Source organism: Microcaecilia unicolor, chromosome 4 (genome assembly GCF_901765095.1).
Source record: "Microcaecilia unicolor chromosome 4, aMicUni1.1, whole genome shotgun sequence".
NCBI classification, from domain to species: Eukaryota; Metazoa; Chordata; class Amphibia; order Gymnophiona; family Siphonopidae; genus Microcaecilia; species Microcaecilia unicolor.
The window spans coordinates 358,862,423-358,878,492 of NC_044034.1; the positions used below are offsets into that span (position 1 = coordinate 358,862,423).

General features: G+C 47.5%; 1 protein-coding gene across 2 annotated transcripts in view; it reads right to left on the bottom strand.

Annotated features, from left to right (window-relative positions):
* REPS2 (RALBP1 associated Eps domain containing 2) overlaps positions 1 to 16,070 on the bottom strand; it is a 198,940-nt gene that overhangs the window by 23,524 nt on the left and 159,346 nt on the right. For both annotated transcript variants that reach the window (XM_030202300.1, XM_030202299.1), the window contains exon 16: positions 15,902 to 15,994. In XM_030202300.1, coding sequence (XP_030058160.1) covers positions 15,902 to 15,994 — 93 coding nt within the window. The remainder of the gene's footprint in view (positions 1 to 15,901; positions 15,995 to 16,070) is intronic.

Here is a 16,070-nt window from a genome sequence, read left to right on the forward strand (position 1 = left end):
CCCCTCCCCTTACTACTGCCCTGGTGGTCTAGTGACCTCTTTGGGGCATGAAAGAGCCCCCTCTTTCCTGCCCGGAGCATTGCCTTGCATGCATCCTTCCTGTTGCTGATCCTCAGCGCCAAGTCAAAATGGCCGCCGAGAGTTGAAGTCTCGCGAGGTCACTTCAACTCTCGGCAGCCATTTTGAATTGGCTCCAAGGAACAGCAACAGGAAGGAACAGCAACAGGGCAGCGCTCCGGGCAGAAAAGAGGGGGCTCTTTCCTGTCCCGAAGGCGGAAGAGGTCACTAGACCACCAGGGCTCTAGTAAATAAGGGGAGGGGAGGCTAGCAATCTGCCCGTTTGTCCGGATTTCTGGACAAACGGGCAGATTGGCAAAACCCATCCGGTTGCCTGGACATGCCCTCAAAAAGAGGACATGTCCGGGTAAATCCAGACATATGGTAACCCTAGCAATGCTAAATGGGGGAAAGACAGAGAGAGAGCACCATGGGTAGGGCTGGGAGGGGAGGGAGAAGCGCCAGACTGTGTGTAGGGGGGGGGGAGGTAAGGCATAGTCATGGTGGGAGGACCTTAAATTTGAATTTTTAAAATACTGCCTGAGTACTTGGAAGATACGGACTGATCCAATCTCCAAGTGGTCTGGACTTTTGGACTTGTGCTGTAGTGTGCTCATCTTGCAGCGCCCTTTATAGTGCTTAGTGCCAATTTTTTTCAGCGCCATTTACTGAATCTAGCCCTTAGTGCACAGCATTTGTGCTGTTCTAGGCAAAGTATAGTGTAGCTAGACAGCCAGCTAAACCATCCCCAAGTAGAAGCTTTATTGTAGTACTCATAATAAACAAAGAAAACCCAATGTATAGTTCAATTGCTTAGAAGAGAATTGTTGCTTTCTGCACATGTCTGTATCTAGCCACCCCAGAGGTAAGGAGATGGCCAGAAGAACCTCAGCCCAGCTGGCTCTCAAAGGAAATGAGGGAGAGGAACTCAGGGAAAATAAATGGTGAAAAATCTTGCTGGAATTACAGTAGATTAAGGAGAGATCAACCCCCCTACAACAGCTCCTGATCACAAAGGCATGTAAGGAAGACTGGGCTCTCTCACACAGCCCGCAGGTGTAGAGAGAAAGGGCTGACCCTAGCTTGGAACTATGAGTCAATAGGGAGAGCTCACAAGGAGTCAATCACAGGATACTGCAAATTACATAGGGGGGGGGGGAGCCCCAGTACACAGTGCTATCTATTACACCGACAATGCAATAAATTCAAATAACATTCATATTAAATATACAAAACACTGCACCCCTGCCTCCATGAATATGGGAGTAAAACAGCATCGTAGCACCTACATTTTAGCAACCTTTTCAGAATTCCCCTCCCAGTGTCCCACACTATTATTAAATACTGTGGTTGCCATGTAAGTCCACTTAAATGTACAAAAATATACATAATTTTTGAAATAGCCATTATTTCTGTCCTATTGCATTCTGTGGTTACCTTAACATTGTAAATGATGGCCGATAAAGACCTGTACGGTCCATCCAGTCTGCCCGACAAGATAAACTCATTTACATGGTATGTGATACTTTATACTCGAGTTTGATTTGTCCTTGCCTCTCTCAGGGCACAGACCGTAGAAGTCTGCCCAGCACTCTTCTTGTACTAAAAGTTCTGAAGCTATCATCGAAGCCCCTTAAAATGTACACTCCAGCCCATCCATATCTATTCAGTCATGATCAGGGCGTAGACCGTAGAAGTCTGCCCATCTCCCATTTTGTTTCCCAATTACCGGCGTCGCCACCCAATCTCCGCTAAGATTCCGTGGATCCATTCCTTCTAAACAGGATTCCTTTGTGTTTATCCCACGCACGTTTGAATTCCATTACCGTTTTCATCTCCACCACCTTCCGCGGGAGGGCATTCCACGTATCCACCACCCTCTCTATGAAAAAATACTTCCTGACATTACTCCAGAATCTGCCCCCCTTCAACCTCAATTCATGTCCTCTAGTTCTACCACCTTCCCACCTCCAGAAAAGGTTTGTTTACGGATTAATACATTTCAAATATTTGAACGTCTGTATCATGTCACACTTGTTTCTCCTTTCCTCCAAGGTATACATGTTCAGGTCGGCAAGTCTCTCCTCGTACGGTTTGCAACGCAAATCCCATACCATTTTTGTAGCTTTTCTTTGCACCGCTTCCAGCCTTTTAAAAGCTTTCTCTACAATCCTCTCTAGAGTAAGGTGATGACGTGATGCCTGAGAACTCCCTGACCCAACCCGAGCATGTCCCCTAGACAAGCGTGATGGCACTGGAAAGCAAGTGTTGTCTCTTTGAAGAAGTGCAATGGACACAGCACCTGACACCTCATAGAGAAGATGAGGGTTTATTTGTGAGAAGAAAATGTAAGGAGGTCTAAAAAGCATTGATACACTCTGAACGTTGAGTGTGCAAAACAAGATTCCTGCATAACAAATGACTTTGACTACATTACTCTCGAAAATCTTTTTGTTTTATACTTTAGAAGCATTGGCTTGCAACGAACGTCAAACTGCAGCTAAAGGCCTGGTAGAAGTGATACATTTCTGCCCCTGCCACCTGGCAGTATTGCCTAGAAGAGAGAATACAATCTGAATGCGCTTATTAAATTTCACAGTTGAAGGTGGATTTCAAAACTACACTGGAAAAGGCTAACCGGAATGATCAGTTCCAGACTAGGTCGAGTGCCCGACTATCATTCAGGCAATTTACTATCCAGAGTGTCCTTAAAGTGCCACCTAGTGGCCTTAGTTAGCTAAACAACACTACAGAACCCAGAGAGACCTTATATGAGAGTGGGCCAGGGGGGGGGGGGGGTGTTTGAATTTGAAACCCCATGTCCCCACCTCCTTGTAGCACAGGAAGACATGTTGGTTGGTGTCTACAGCAGAGGTTCTCAACCCAGTCCTCAGGAAGCCAGACTGGTTTTCAAGATATCCACAATAAATATGCATGAGACAGACTTGCATACAATCTCATGCATATTCATTGTGGGTATCCTGAAAACCTGATTGGCTGGGTGTGTCCATGGGCTGAGAACCCCTGCTCTAGAACATTAGAATACAAGTCTCTAGATCAACAGGTGCAAACAAAATTCCGCATCAACTGACTTTTTACCTTTAGGAGTCAAAAGACAAAAGTGAGCCTATCTGTACCGGTCTATGGGAAGCCAGGATACTGACAGATTTTTAAGGTGCTGTACATGAGCCTCTGGCCCTTCCGGGGTCTCTTCTTTTGAGGTCTCTGTGTTGTAATAATAATTGTTAATTCTTACGTGTTCTCCCCTCTCCCCCTCTCTTCTCCAGGTCTTCACAGAAGGGGTAACAACAGAGCAAGCCTCAGCCATGATGGTTTCCCACTCACCACCCAGACAGTGTGCCTCAGCCTATTTTGGAAAGGGACCCTTTAAAACAGGAGGCTGGTTCAGTCTAGTGTCTCTGCTTAGACTGCAAACAGCAAAACCAGATTGCACTGGTGGGCTTCTGGAGGGGTTTTTGTGTAACTGGAATGATAACAGCAATTCACTTCATGCAGGTTATTCAATAGCTTTCACATGATAATAACTTTTGGTCAATATCAAACAATTCATTTCAGTACTTACATACTGCTTAGACCTAAGTGGTTTACAGTTTCATTCTACAGGTACCGGGTCTGTCCCTAGAGAGCTCACAACCTAAATAGTACATTGTACTACTGTACCTGGGGCAATGGAGGGTTAGGTAGGGTTACCATATTGTGTCCCCCAAAAAGGAGGAGACATGTTCCTCCCCCACCACACACCCCGCCACCCCCCCCCCCCCCCGAAGGCGGAAGAGATCACTAGACCACCAGGGCAGTAGTAACTAAGGGGAGGGGAGGCTAGCAATCTGCCCGTTTGTTGGATTTCTGGACAAACGGGCAGGCTGGCAGGCCCCCCAGCCTGCCCGTTTGTCCAGAAATCCGGACAAACAGGTAGATTGGCAAAACCCGTCCGGGTAAATCCGGATATATGGTAACCCTAGGGTTAGGTGACTTGCCCAAGGTCACATGGAGCTGCAGAGGGAATTGAACCTGGTTCCCCAGGATCTCAACCTACTGCCAACCATCAGGCAGCAGTGGGAATTGAACCCAGTTCTCCAAGTCTACAACCTGCTCCACTAACCTCCACTCCAAATGCCACGCTGCTTAGACAGTAACTCCAGTAACTGGGAAATAAGGCCAGTGTCTATGGCCTGTGCCCTGATTATGGCTAGACAGGCTGGAGTGGGCTTCGACAGCAACTCCTGGACTTGAGGGGTATGTGCAATGCTGGGCAGACTTTTACGATCTGGGCCCTGAAAAGACATTTCTGTTTAAAAGGTATTTAATGTAATCTTTTAGGGTTTTTTTGGAAACAGTTACTGTTTTGTAATCTGCTTCAATCCATTTAAGGGAGTTAGCGGAATATAAATGATATATTATATTACGTTACATTTTATTACGTGTTATATTAAAACGAGCGTGCACAGCGACTGAAAACAGGACAGGGTGCCAGGCAATGTGAGACCAGCGCGGGGCAAATGCTTTAGCTGGTGGGGGGTGGGGACCCCCGCCAGCCAAGCTACCTTCGCAGTGGCAGTGGGGGGAGTAGCGGCGGGGAGGCGATAGCGGCCTTGGGGGGGGGGGTCGGAAGTGGTGGTAGGAGGGCGGCAGTGGGGAGGCGGGCCAAAATTTGCCCCCCCATCTTGGGCTCTGCCCCCCCCTCCCGTCGAGGTCTGGCTACTCCCCTGCCTTATAGATTCCAGAGGTTAAGGGACAAGGTCCTACACAGTGTTGAAGGTATTACAAGCCTTAAAACAGGTCAACAGAGCTAATCCCTCATCTACCCCTCCAATCGCTCACTTACCCTTGCTCGTACTTCTCCTACTCCCCTCATCCCTGTATTTCTTCATTCCTATTTCTTTTATTACTCCGATAATACTCAACTTATTTCTCTCCACCAATACTTTGTCATCCCAATTACTACGTAAGCCGCATTGAACCTGCTTTGAGTGGGAAAGCGCGGGGTACAAATGTATAAATATATTATAAATAAACATGCAGAAATTACCTTACATTACTGTCAATAAAAAAATCTATGCTAATGAGTAATTAATGAAGGTCAGCATAGGAAAAGTAGCTCATTACCTGCTACTGAAACAAACAATGACACAGACGCATTAGCGCAAAACTTTTATCCAGTCAAGTTTATGCATTACTGTCTGCATTAAACATGCCTACTTCACTAATATGTGCTTCATTTGCATCTCATCAACAGCATCTGTTTTGCAAGATAAAAGTATGTTTTGCTATCGGTTTAATTAACATCAGAACTGCAGTTATTTCTTTGTCATTCCTAGAGGTTGCTCTGGTTTCTTTAGATCAGTGTTTCCCCAAGTCTGGTCCTGGAGTATCTATCCCTTGTCAGCAAGGCTGCCGAGGGGGGGGAGGGCAGGAGGGGCAAGATTCCTCCGGGCCCGGCCTCCATCGAGGGCCTGGTGCTGGGGTCTGTCTCTCTCCTGCTCCTGATGGGACCCGGGTGATCATGTCCTGACAGGAGCAGGAGAGAGAAAACTCCGACACCGGGCCCCCATTAGGGGCCTCTGGTTTGGCTGGCGGGGTCCCCAATCCCCGCCAGCAGAAGCCTTCCTCCAGCGCTGTTCTCCACCGCATGTGCAACATGAGGGGAAAAGCAGCTGCAGGGCAGGCAATGTGGCGGAGAACAGCCCTGGAGGAAGGCCTTCTGCTGGCAGGGCTTGAGGACCCCCCCGCCAGCCAAGGTATGTGGAGTTGCGATGGGGGGCAGGGAGGTGGGGCAAAATGTGCCCCCCCACACACACACACAATTTTTGCAGTCCAGGGGGAGAGGCCTGGCTCAGTCTCTCGAGGGCCCTGCTTGCCAGTCAGGTTTTCAGGATATCCACAATGAATATGCATGAAAGATTTGCAAATAATGGAGGCAATGTATGCAAATCAAGTTTATGCATATTCATTATGGATATCCTGAAAACCTGATACTCCAGGACTGGACTTGGGGAAACACTGTTTTACATGGTGAACTCTTTGGGAACAAGTGCTTTGGGTTTCTGCCAGATACTTGTCACCTGGATTGGCCACTGTTGGAAGCAGGAGACTGGGCTACATGGACCATCGGTCTGACCCACTATGGCTACTCTTAGGTTCAACACACATTTCTGCAAATAAACAGCTGATGTTAACAAAATTTAATATATCAACCCATTAATCATCACGGAATGACCTAACCGGGGGTGGGGGTGGGGGAGGGGGGAGGCGGAAAATGTATTAATCCAAGAAATCAAAATGGAATTGGTGGGACGGGTAGGAAACCAGTGGGAGTTGAAGGAGCCCCTACTGGAAGCTGGCATCCTCACAATGTGGGTTCAGGAGAGCTAAACCCTTTTGAAAACACGAGCAAGGCGAAGCAAATGTCTAGTGGAACTGATAAGCAAGTACGCAAAGGAGCAAGACTGAACTTGAGAAGGAAAAGGACATTGAAGAACTCAGGGGGATAAAGACCTCTCCTTCTCTGCGCATATCCAACAGACTGCCAAGACCTGTCGCTTCTTCCTCTTCAACATCAGCAAAATTCGCCCTTTCCTCTCTGAGCACACCACCAGAACTCTCATCCACGCTCTCATTACCTCTCGCCTTGATTACTGCAACTTGCTCCTCACCGGCCTCCCAATCAGCCATCTATCCCCCCTTCAATCCGTTCAGAACGCTGCTGCACGTCTTATATTCCGCCAGAACCGATATACTCATAACACCCCTCTCCTCAAATCACTTCATTGGCTTCCGATCAGATATATACAATTCAAGCTCCTCCTCCTTACCTACAAATGCACTCAGTCTGCAGCTCCTCACTACCTCTCCACCCTCATCTCTCCCTATGTTCCCGCCCGTAACCTCCGCTCACAGGACAAAGCCCTTCTTTCAGTACCCTTCTCCACCACTGCCAACTCCAGGCTCCGCTCATTCTGCCTTGCCTCACCCTATGCCTGGAACAATCTTCCTTTACCCATACGCCATGCCCCCTCCCTACCCATCTTCAAATCTCTGCTTAAAACTCACCTCTTCAAGGCTGCCTTCGGCGCCTAACCGCTCGAGAAATATAAAATACCCCAATCTATCCACCCTATCAGATTAACTGTTCACTTGTCCTCTAGATTGTTCACTTGTCTTTAGATTGTTCTCTTGTCTTTTAGATTGCAAGCTCCTTTGAGCAGGGACTGTCCTTCTATGTTTAAATTGTACAGCGCTGCGTAACCCTAGTAGCGCTTTAGAAATGTTAGTTAGTAGTAGTAGTAGTACATTAAATCTGGAGAGTAGTGAGGGCCATTTTACTACTAAAGTAGAACCACTCCTTCCCCCCCCCCCCCCCCCAACACAAAAAAACCCTCCAAATTATCCTTTTTGTGCTGGCCAGGGCCCCAGAGATGCAGAAGAGAAGAGGAAATGGGACTGGATATACCGCCTTTCTGTGGTATTTTGCAACTACATTCAAAGTGGTTAACATATATTCAGGTACTTATTTTGTACCAGGGGCAATGGAGGGTTAAGTGACTTGCCCAGAGTCACAAGGAGCTGCCGTGGGAATCGAACCCAGTTCCCCAGGATCAAAGTCCACTGCACTAACCACTAGGCTACTCCACTCCACATCCCCTAGGCAAGTGAGCACTAACCACTGATGGTGCTGCCACAGTACATAAGTATTGCCACACTGGGACAGACCAAAGGTCCATCAAGCCCAGCATCCAACAGTGGCCAATCCAGGTCACAAGTACCTGGCAGAAGCCCAAAGCGTAGCAAGATTCTAGAATTCTAAAGAATAACGAGATTCCATGCAGAATTTCAAAGTGCAACAACGTTCCATGTAGAACCCCAAAGAGTAGCAAGATTCCATTCAGAATCTCAAGTACATAAGTATTGCCACACTGGGACAGACCAAAGGCCCATCAAGCCCAGCATCCCGTTTCCAACATTGGTCAATCCAGATCACAAATACCTGGCAAGATCCCAAAAAAGTTCAATACATTTCATGCTGCCTATCCCAGAAATAAGCAGTGGATTTTCCCCAAGTCAATTTAATAACAGTCTATGGACTTTTCCTTTAGGAAGCTGTCCAGGCCTTTTTTGAAACCACGCTAAGCTAACCGCCTTTACCACATTCTCTGGCAATGAATTCCAGAGTTTAATTACACATCGAGTGAAGAAATATTTTCTCCGATTCGTATTAAATGTACTACTTTGTAGCTTCATTGCATGCCCCCTAGTACTAATATTTTTCAAAAGAGTAAACAAACGATTCACGTCTACCCATTCCGCTTCACTCATTATTTTATAGACCTCTATCATATCTCCCCCTCCAAACCGAAGAGCCCTAGACGCGTCAACCTTTTCTCATAGGGAAGTGGTCCCATCCCCTTTATCATTTTAGTCGCCCTTCTCTGCACCTTTTCTAATTCCACTATATCTTTTTTGAGATGCAGGGACCAGTGCATGTATACTGGATCTGGAGGGAGCTGCAGCCTTGGGATCTAGCCGAGGACTGTCACTGTGATATCTGACTGGGCAGGAAGGAGGGGGGAGGTAAATAAAATTACTCCCTACGTGTAGAGTGGTGTTCTGCTTCTACCACTTTCTGTCCCTTCACCTCAGTACCCCCAGTGCTGCTGTGTGTGTCTGTCCTGCTGTTTTGTTGGCGGAATGTATTTTGCCATGTGGCCATGTCCCAGCGATGTTTCCCCCTCATCCAGTGCTGTAGCGTCCCCGTTGCTGTGACAGCAGTGGCATCACTTTTCAGCTCGCGCAGGGTCCCAGCGTCTGTCTCTCTGGTATGTCGGGTGGAATGCATCTCGCCTGCCTCTCTACATTTCCTGCACTAAATTTATCCCACCAAAAGCTGAAGATACCAGACTCCGAAACTACCGTTCTTAGATGCCACAAATCAAAAGAACAGCTGTTTTGTGATACTGGCAGGGGATATCAGGTCACAGACAGACAGATGGATGATGGTCAAAGCATGCTAATAAAGCAACTTTTATTACTAAACATGGAGGGAAAAAAAATCTTGCTAAGTTTACGTGAAGACTCATGGCGCTGGAGAGTCTGGTACGGATTGAGCTGGAAACCCCAAAAAAAGCAGGAGGAATCTTTCTGGCCTTAACGTATTGATAAAACGGTATCTGAAATGTTTGCAACAGCTGCACAATAATGGTGGGGGGGAGAGGGGGGGAAGAGAAGGTTTAGTACAGAAGAGGGAAAGGGTTATCCAGCATTCATGGTATGCTGTACAACATTTCAAAAGTCTCAGTGAATTGTGGAGGCAGAAAGGAGGCGGGTGAGCCGGCCTTCACACTACTGAACTGTCCATTAATTCGCTCCAGGTGCAGACAGATTGGGTTATGGAGGGGTCTCTGGTCTGTGGCCTCAGTACAGTAAAATATGGGGGGTTAAATGTGAGGAAAACTTCCCCAGGAAACTGTATGAGGGTTCATTTATTTCTTGACATTTATATCCCACATTATCCCATGCAAGCACAAGTTCATTGTGGCTGAGTGACGGAGTAGCCTAGCAGTTAACGCAGCGGACTTTGATCCTGGGGAACTGGGTTAAATTCCCACTGCAGCTCCTTGTGACTCTGGGCAAGTCACTTAACCTACTACTACTACTTATCATTTCTAAAGCGCTACTAGATGTACGCAGCGCTGTACACTTGAACATGAAGAGACAGTCTGCTTGACAGAGCTTACAATCTAATTAGGACAAACAGGACAAACAAGAGATAAGGGAATATTAAAAGGAGGATGATAAAATAAGGGTTATGAACAAGTGAATAAGGGTTAAGAGTTAAAAGCTGCATCAAAAAGGTGGGCTTTTAGCTTAGATTTGAAGACGGCCAGAGATGGAGCTTGACGTATCGGTTCAGGAAGTCTATTCCAGGCATATGGTGCAGCAAGATAAAAGGAACGGAGTCTGGAGTTAGCGGTGGAGGAGAAGGGTGCAGATAAGAGAGATTTACCCAGTGAACGGAGTTCCCGGGGCGGAACGTAGGGAGAGATGAGAGTGGAGAGATACTGAGGAGCTGCAGAGTGAATGCACTTATAGGTCACGCTTTTCCACGCTTACTGTCAATGCCATCACACAGGAGATCCACAGATTTTCCAGTAAGTTCTGCTACCTGGACACCTGCCCAAACTATCTGCTTAAAAATGCTCCCGCTTGCTTCATAACTGATCTCACAAAGCACCTGAACTTCATGCTAGGTAACGGATTTTTCCCTGACACCCATGGGAACATACCACTCACCCCGGTCCCAAAAGATGCCAAAAAAGATAGTTAGTTAGATTGGCACTATCGCCCTATTGCATCAATACCGCTATTTGTTAAATTTATGGAGAGCATAAGTAACTCACTGAGTATCTGGACGGGTACTCCATATTTCATGCATCGCAATCTGGCATTCGTGCCCTTCACAGCACAGAAACAGTGCTGGTTACACTCCTTACAAGCTTCAAACAAGAAATCGCAATAGGAAGAAGCATTGTATTACTCCAATTTGACTTATCAAGCGCTTTTGACATGGTAGACCATTCAATCCTGCTGAGGCTTCTCGATCACTTTGGCGTCAGTGGGAATGTCTTATCCTGGCTAGCCAGCTCCCTAACCACCAGGACCTACCAGGTGAAGACTGGCTCACAGTTATCCTCTCCATGGCACCAGATTTGTGGAGTGCCCCAAGGCTCGCTGCTCTCTCCAACCCTATTCAGTGTAATGCTGATTCCCCTGGCTGCAGCTCTTTCAAAACTTGGCCTTCATCCATTTATATATGCAGACGATGTCACCATTTACATCCCATTTCCTACGAACTTTACAGAGATTGCTGATGTGCCCCCTAGGGTGCCCGGTTGGTGTCCTGGCATGTGAGGGGGGGATCAGTGCACTACGAATGCTGGCTCCTCCCACGACCAAATGGCTTGGATTTGGTTGTTTTTGAGATGGCCAGCCTCGGTTTCCATTATCGGCGAAAACCGAGGTCGCCCATCTCTAAGGTTGACCTAAATTTCAAGATTTGGGCGTCCCCGACCGTATTATCGAAATGAAAGATGGCCACCCATCTTGTTTCGATAATACGGGTTTCCTCGCCCCTTCGCCGGGCCGTCCTTACAGATGGGCGTCCCCGTTCGATTATGCCCCTCTATGTTACTCTTTGGGGTTTCTACATGGAATGTTGCTACTAATTGGGATTCCGGAATCTTGTAACTCTTTAGGATTCCAGAATCTTCAGAACTTTTAGTACAAGAACAGTGTTGGGCAGACTTCTACGGTCTGTGCCCTGAGAAAGGCAAGGACAAATCAAACTCGAGTATACATATAAAGTAACACATACCATGTAAAATGAGTTTATCTTGTTGGGCAGACTGGATGGACTGTTCAGGTCTTTATCTGCCGTCATTTACTATGTTACTCTTTGGGGTTCTACATGGAATGTTGCTACTAATTGGGATTCCGGAATCTTGTAACTCGTTAGGATTCCAGAATCTTCAGAACTTTTAGTAAAGGAACAGTGCTGGGCAGACTTCTACGGTCTGTGCCCTGAGAAAGGCAAGGACAAATCAAACTCGGGTATACATATAAAGTAACACATACCATGTAAAATGAGTTTATCTTGTTGGGCAGACTGGATGGACCGTTCAGGTCTTTATCTGCTGTCATTTACTATGTTACCATGTTACTCTTTGGGGTTCTACATGGAATGTTGCTACTAATTGGGATTCTGGAATCTTGTAACTCTTTAGGATTCCAGAATCTTCAGAACTTTTAGTACAAGAACAGTGCTGGGCAGACTTCTATGGTCTGTACCCTGAGAATGGCAAGGACAAATCAAACTCGGGTATACATATAAAGTATCACATACCATGTAAAATGAGTTTATCTTGTTGGGCAGACTGGATGGACCATACAGGTCTTTATCTGCCGTCATTTACTATGTTACACTCTGCCCTGAAATGCCCATGACCCTCCTATTTCTGTGCCCCCTTTTCCAGGACACACATAAAATGTAGGCATGGATCACGTTCCTAAATTTACGCATGTACATGTTAATTGATTTCAATTAGAGCCAGTAATAATTACTTGTTAAAAAGCCAATTATTGGCACACTATTCAAGTACGTTATGAGTGCAAATTGGGCACGAACCAAACTTTGTGTATGCAATTTGTGGCGACTTTTATAGAATTACTAGTAAAAAATGCCCGTTTCAAAAGGGAAGGAAATGGGCGCTAGCAAGGCCATCCCCACCCTCCTTTGCTGTTCCAGACTCTGCCCTCCCTCCGTTTTCACCCCCCCCCCCTTCCGCGACCCTGTCGACCCCCCTTCTCGGCGAAAACTGTCCCTCGCCGCCGTCCAGTACCTGTGCTGACGGGGGACCCCAACCCCCGTCAGCCGAAGTGCTGTGCTGGCCTTCACGGTGTTGCTTCTTCAGTGATTTTGTGTTCAAGTTCCTCTGCGTTGTTGTAATCGGAGGGAGGGCAGAGTGTGGAACTCGGTGGGCGAGGGGGGGGGGGGTCTGTGTTGCCCCGCTCCCTGCCACTTGCTCTGAAGTGGCAGGGAGCGGCGCAATGACAGCTGATTCCCAGACAGGGAGAGGAGTAGGTACTCCTCCCCTTGCTTTGGTATCAGCCGTCACTGACGTCAGTGCGTGCCTGCCTAGCAGACCACCTCTGAGGGAGGCACGGTCCCAGGCACATTCGAACGTTGGAGGTGAGAATTATTATATAGGAAGAGGATGAAGAGAAGGCAGGTGTAGGCCAACGCAAAGATGTGCTGTGACAAGAAGTATAAAATTTGGAAAGATTAAAAAAATAAATCAAGTTATGGCAGCAGTTCCCAAACTGTGCGCTGTGGCAAATCCTGGCCTCCCTCTCTCCCCGCTTTCCCCTCCCACTAGTCCGGAATCTGTCGCATCCTCCTTCTTCCCCCGCCGCCGCAGCAGTGCTTGAAGCTTACATTTTCGAGCCCTCCGCAATTCACACCGGCACTCTGGAGACTTCCCTCTGCCGTGTCCGGCCCTCGTAACAGGAAGTTGCATCAGAGAGAAAGGATGCAGCAGAGGGAAGGCCCTGGAGGGAATGCCTGTGTGAATCACGGACAGCCTGAAAATGCAGTGGCAGAGGGGGAAGGGGAAGGAAGCAGCAGTGATCCTGGCTCTGCAGAAGGTAAGGTAACGAGCGATGCTGGATTTGGAGAAGGCAGGGGTGTGCTGGACTTTCTGGGAATAGGGGGTCTGCAGGGAATGGAGAGATGTGCTGAACTTTCAGGGAGCAGAGGTGTGTTGGAGTGAGAGGAGGGGGCTGCAGGGAAAGGACCTATGTGGTGGTTGGGGGGTGGAGCCCCCAAAAATTGCTTGGACACTAAGGGTGCCGTGAACCGAAAAAGTTTGGGAACCACTGGGTTATGGGAAATGCTTGCTTGAAGAGGCGAATCTTAAGAGCCATTTTAAATTTCTGGTAAGATAATTCATCCCCGGGGGAGGGGGCTGGGAGTGAGCTCTAAAGGGACGAGGTAACAACGGTGAAGCAGGAGTGACAAGTGGTATCAAGCCAGATGTAGCAAAACAAAACCACTGTAAGAAGAGGTTGACCGGAGGAGCGAAGGGTACGAGGAGAACATATGGAAAGAGAAAACTAAAGAGAAAGGCAGACGACCCAATGTGCATGACTTGATGTGTAATGATTACAGATCTGAAGGCAATGGGAGAAGAAATGGGAACCCAGTACTCAGAGATTTGGGGGGGGGGGGGTGGGCCTGGTTGAACTTTTTCTTGTTAAGGCATAATTTGACATGGTGTGCTGAATTAATTGAAGTTTCCTGAGTAGGGTACACGGTAGACCATGGTAAAGGGAATTACAGTCATCAATTTTTGATATAACCAAAGATATAAGCAAAATCTGTAGGGAAGGCACTTCAAGAATTTGTTGCAGGGTGAAGAAGCACCTGGGAGGGGAGAAAGAGAGACTGGTAGCATAAACCGAAGTAAGAGAGGGGGGCATTTGAGAGAGACACAGATTGATGGGGACGAATGTCACTGGTGCTTATTGGTCTGTATTGTGGCTTCATATGGAAAGATTATTTGTCACCTCTCCTTCACCCTTTTGGTGTCAAAGTGGCCCCAACTTAAAAATGATCAAAGACCTCGAATATAAGTGGTGATATATAAAATAGGTGGCCAAGAGAGCCATAAAACAGCAGGTATAACTTGAATCGCCTAATATGAACAATTCAAGTTCTAGTGGATATACAGTGGCATTGCCTAAATGGACAGTATTTGAAACTGTCTAATTTAGAGGCTTCAAAATTCATGGCACAGATAAACACTGACTTCCTTGTTATTAACTGGGTTTTGAGGCCCAGGGAAACAGAGTGACTTGCTCCACTGCCTCAGGTACAAAAGTTACATTGAGGCATATTTTCAAAGCACTTTGGGAGGCTAAGTTCCATAGGTTTCTATGGAACTTTGGGAGGCTAAGTGCTTTGAAAATGAGCTTGATTGTGAGCCCTCCAAGGTCAGGGGAATATCTAGTGTACCTGAACACAGGGGCGTAGCTAGGTGGGGCCACAGGGGCATGGGCCCCAACAGATTTAGCCCTGGCCCACTCTACTTTCAACCCCCCCCCCCACCCCCACCCGCTGTCGACCCTCCCCTGCCAATTTCAACCCCCCTTCCACCGCTGCCCACCCTCCCCCGCCAGGTACCTTTGCTAACAGGGGTCCCCAACCTCCGCCAGCCGAAGTCTTTTTCAGTGCCGGTCTCCGGCACGTTCGCTGATCTTTTTCTGTGAGTCCTGACCTGCAGGACGTCAGGAGTCAGGACTCACAGAAACAGATCAGCGAAAGCGCCGGAGACCAGCACTGAAAAAGACTTTGGGCTGGTGGGGGTTGGGGACCCCCACCAGCAAAGGTACCTGGCGGCAGCAGCGACGATGGGGGAGGGGTGGCGGCAGGGGGGTCGGCGGTGGGCTAAACTGTGCCCCCCCACCTCGGGCTCTGGCCCCCCCCTCCCGCCGAGGTCTGGCTACGCCCCTGCCTGAATATAACTCACCTTGAGCTACTACTGAAAAAGGTGTGAGCGAAATCCAAATAAATAAAACCACACGGCGAGAGGAATCCTGAACCCATTCTTCAGAATGACACGTCCCTTGATATATATCCAAAAACACTAGATCGCTCCTCTCTACTTCAATGTCTTTGAAAACAAATCAGAAAGCATTTCAACCTGCTGTGAAAGAAAGCGGCTGGATGCCCTGTACGGTAAAAGCCGGAAGCAGCAGAACTGATAACACAGCCCAGAAGCTCAGTTTTCATAAAGCACGTTTAATCTAATCTTTAGTGTAATAGCAGTTCACTTTTGTTCCCCTATCTTTACTGGTTTCTGCCTTTGTCCAAACAAAGTCTGATATGCCACATTTACAGCTGAACTATTTAGCGGGAAAGATTGACGCTGAAGATAACTTAGAAATACCTTCCGCCCGATAACATCCTTTGACCTTTTTTTTGTTCTAACAAAGTGAACTCCTGTCTCACCCGCCCTTTCCGTGGTGGCTGGCAGAAAGGCTCTGCTGAGGCAGTAATTTTATTCCCTGCCAGGACGCCCAAGCTTCATATTCTAACTGTACGTTTCTTAGTTTTCTTGTGTTTTCCCGTTTGATTAATATTTGAAACACAGTATATTTTAAGTTTAAATAAACGCACGCCTGCTTTGGACAAGACACAGTTGTTCATAGTTCAGTCTTAGAAACGGGAGTCACTGATTTTGAGCTTTTTAGCGTTTGCTCAGTACAGTACCTGCTCTTCGATCCCAAAATCTGCAAAGCTGGGCTGCTGGAGGGCCGGTTTGTGTTGGACGAGCTGCTCTGTGGGGGTGGTGTAATGGGAAACCTGCGGCACATGAAAACAGAAAAGTAATTCATATGTATTTTGTAGGTCACCTGCTTGTCCGGCTGCATTCATATCA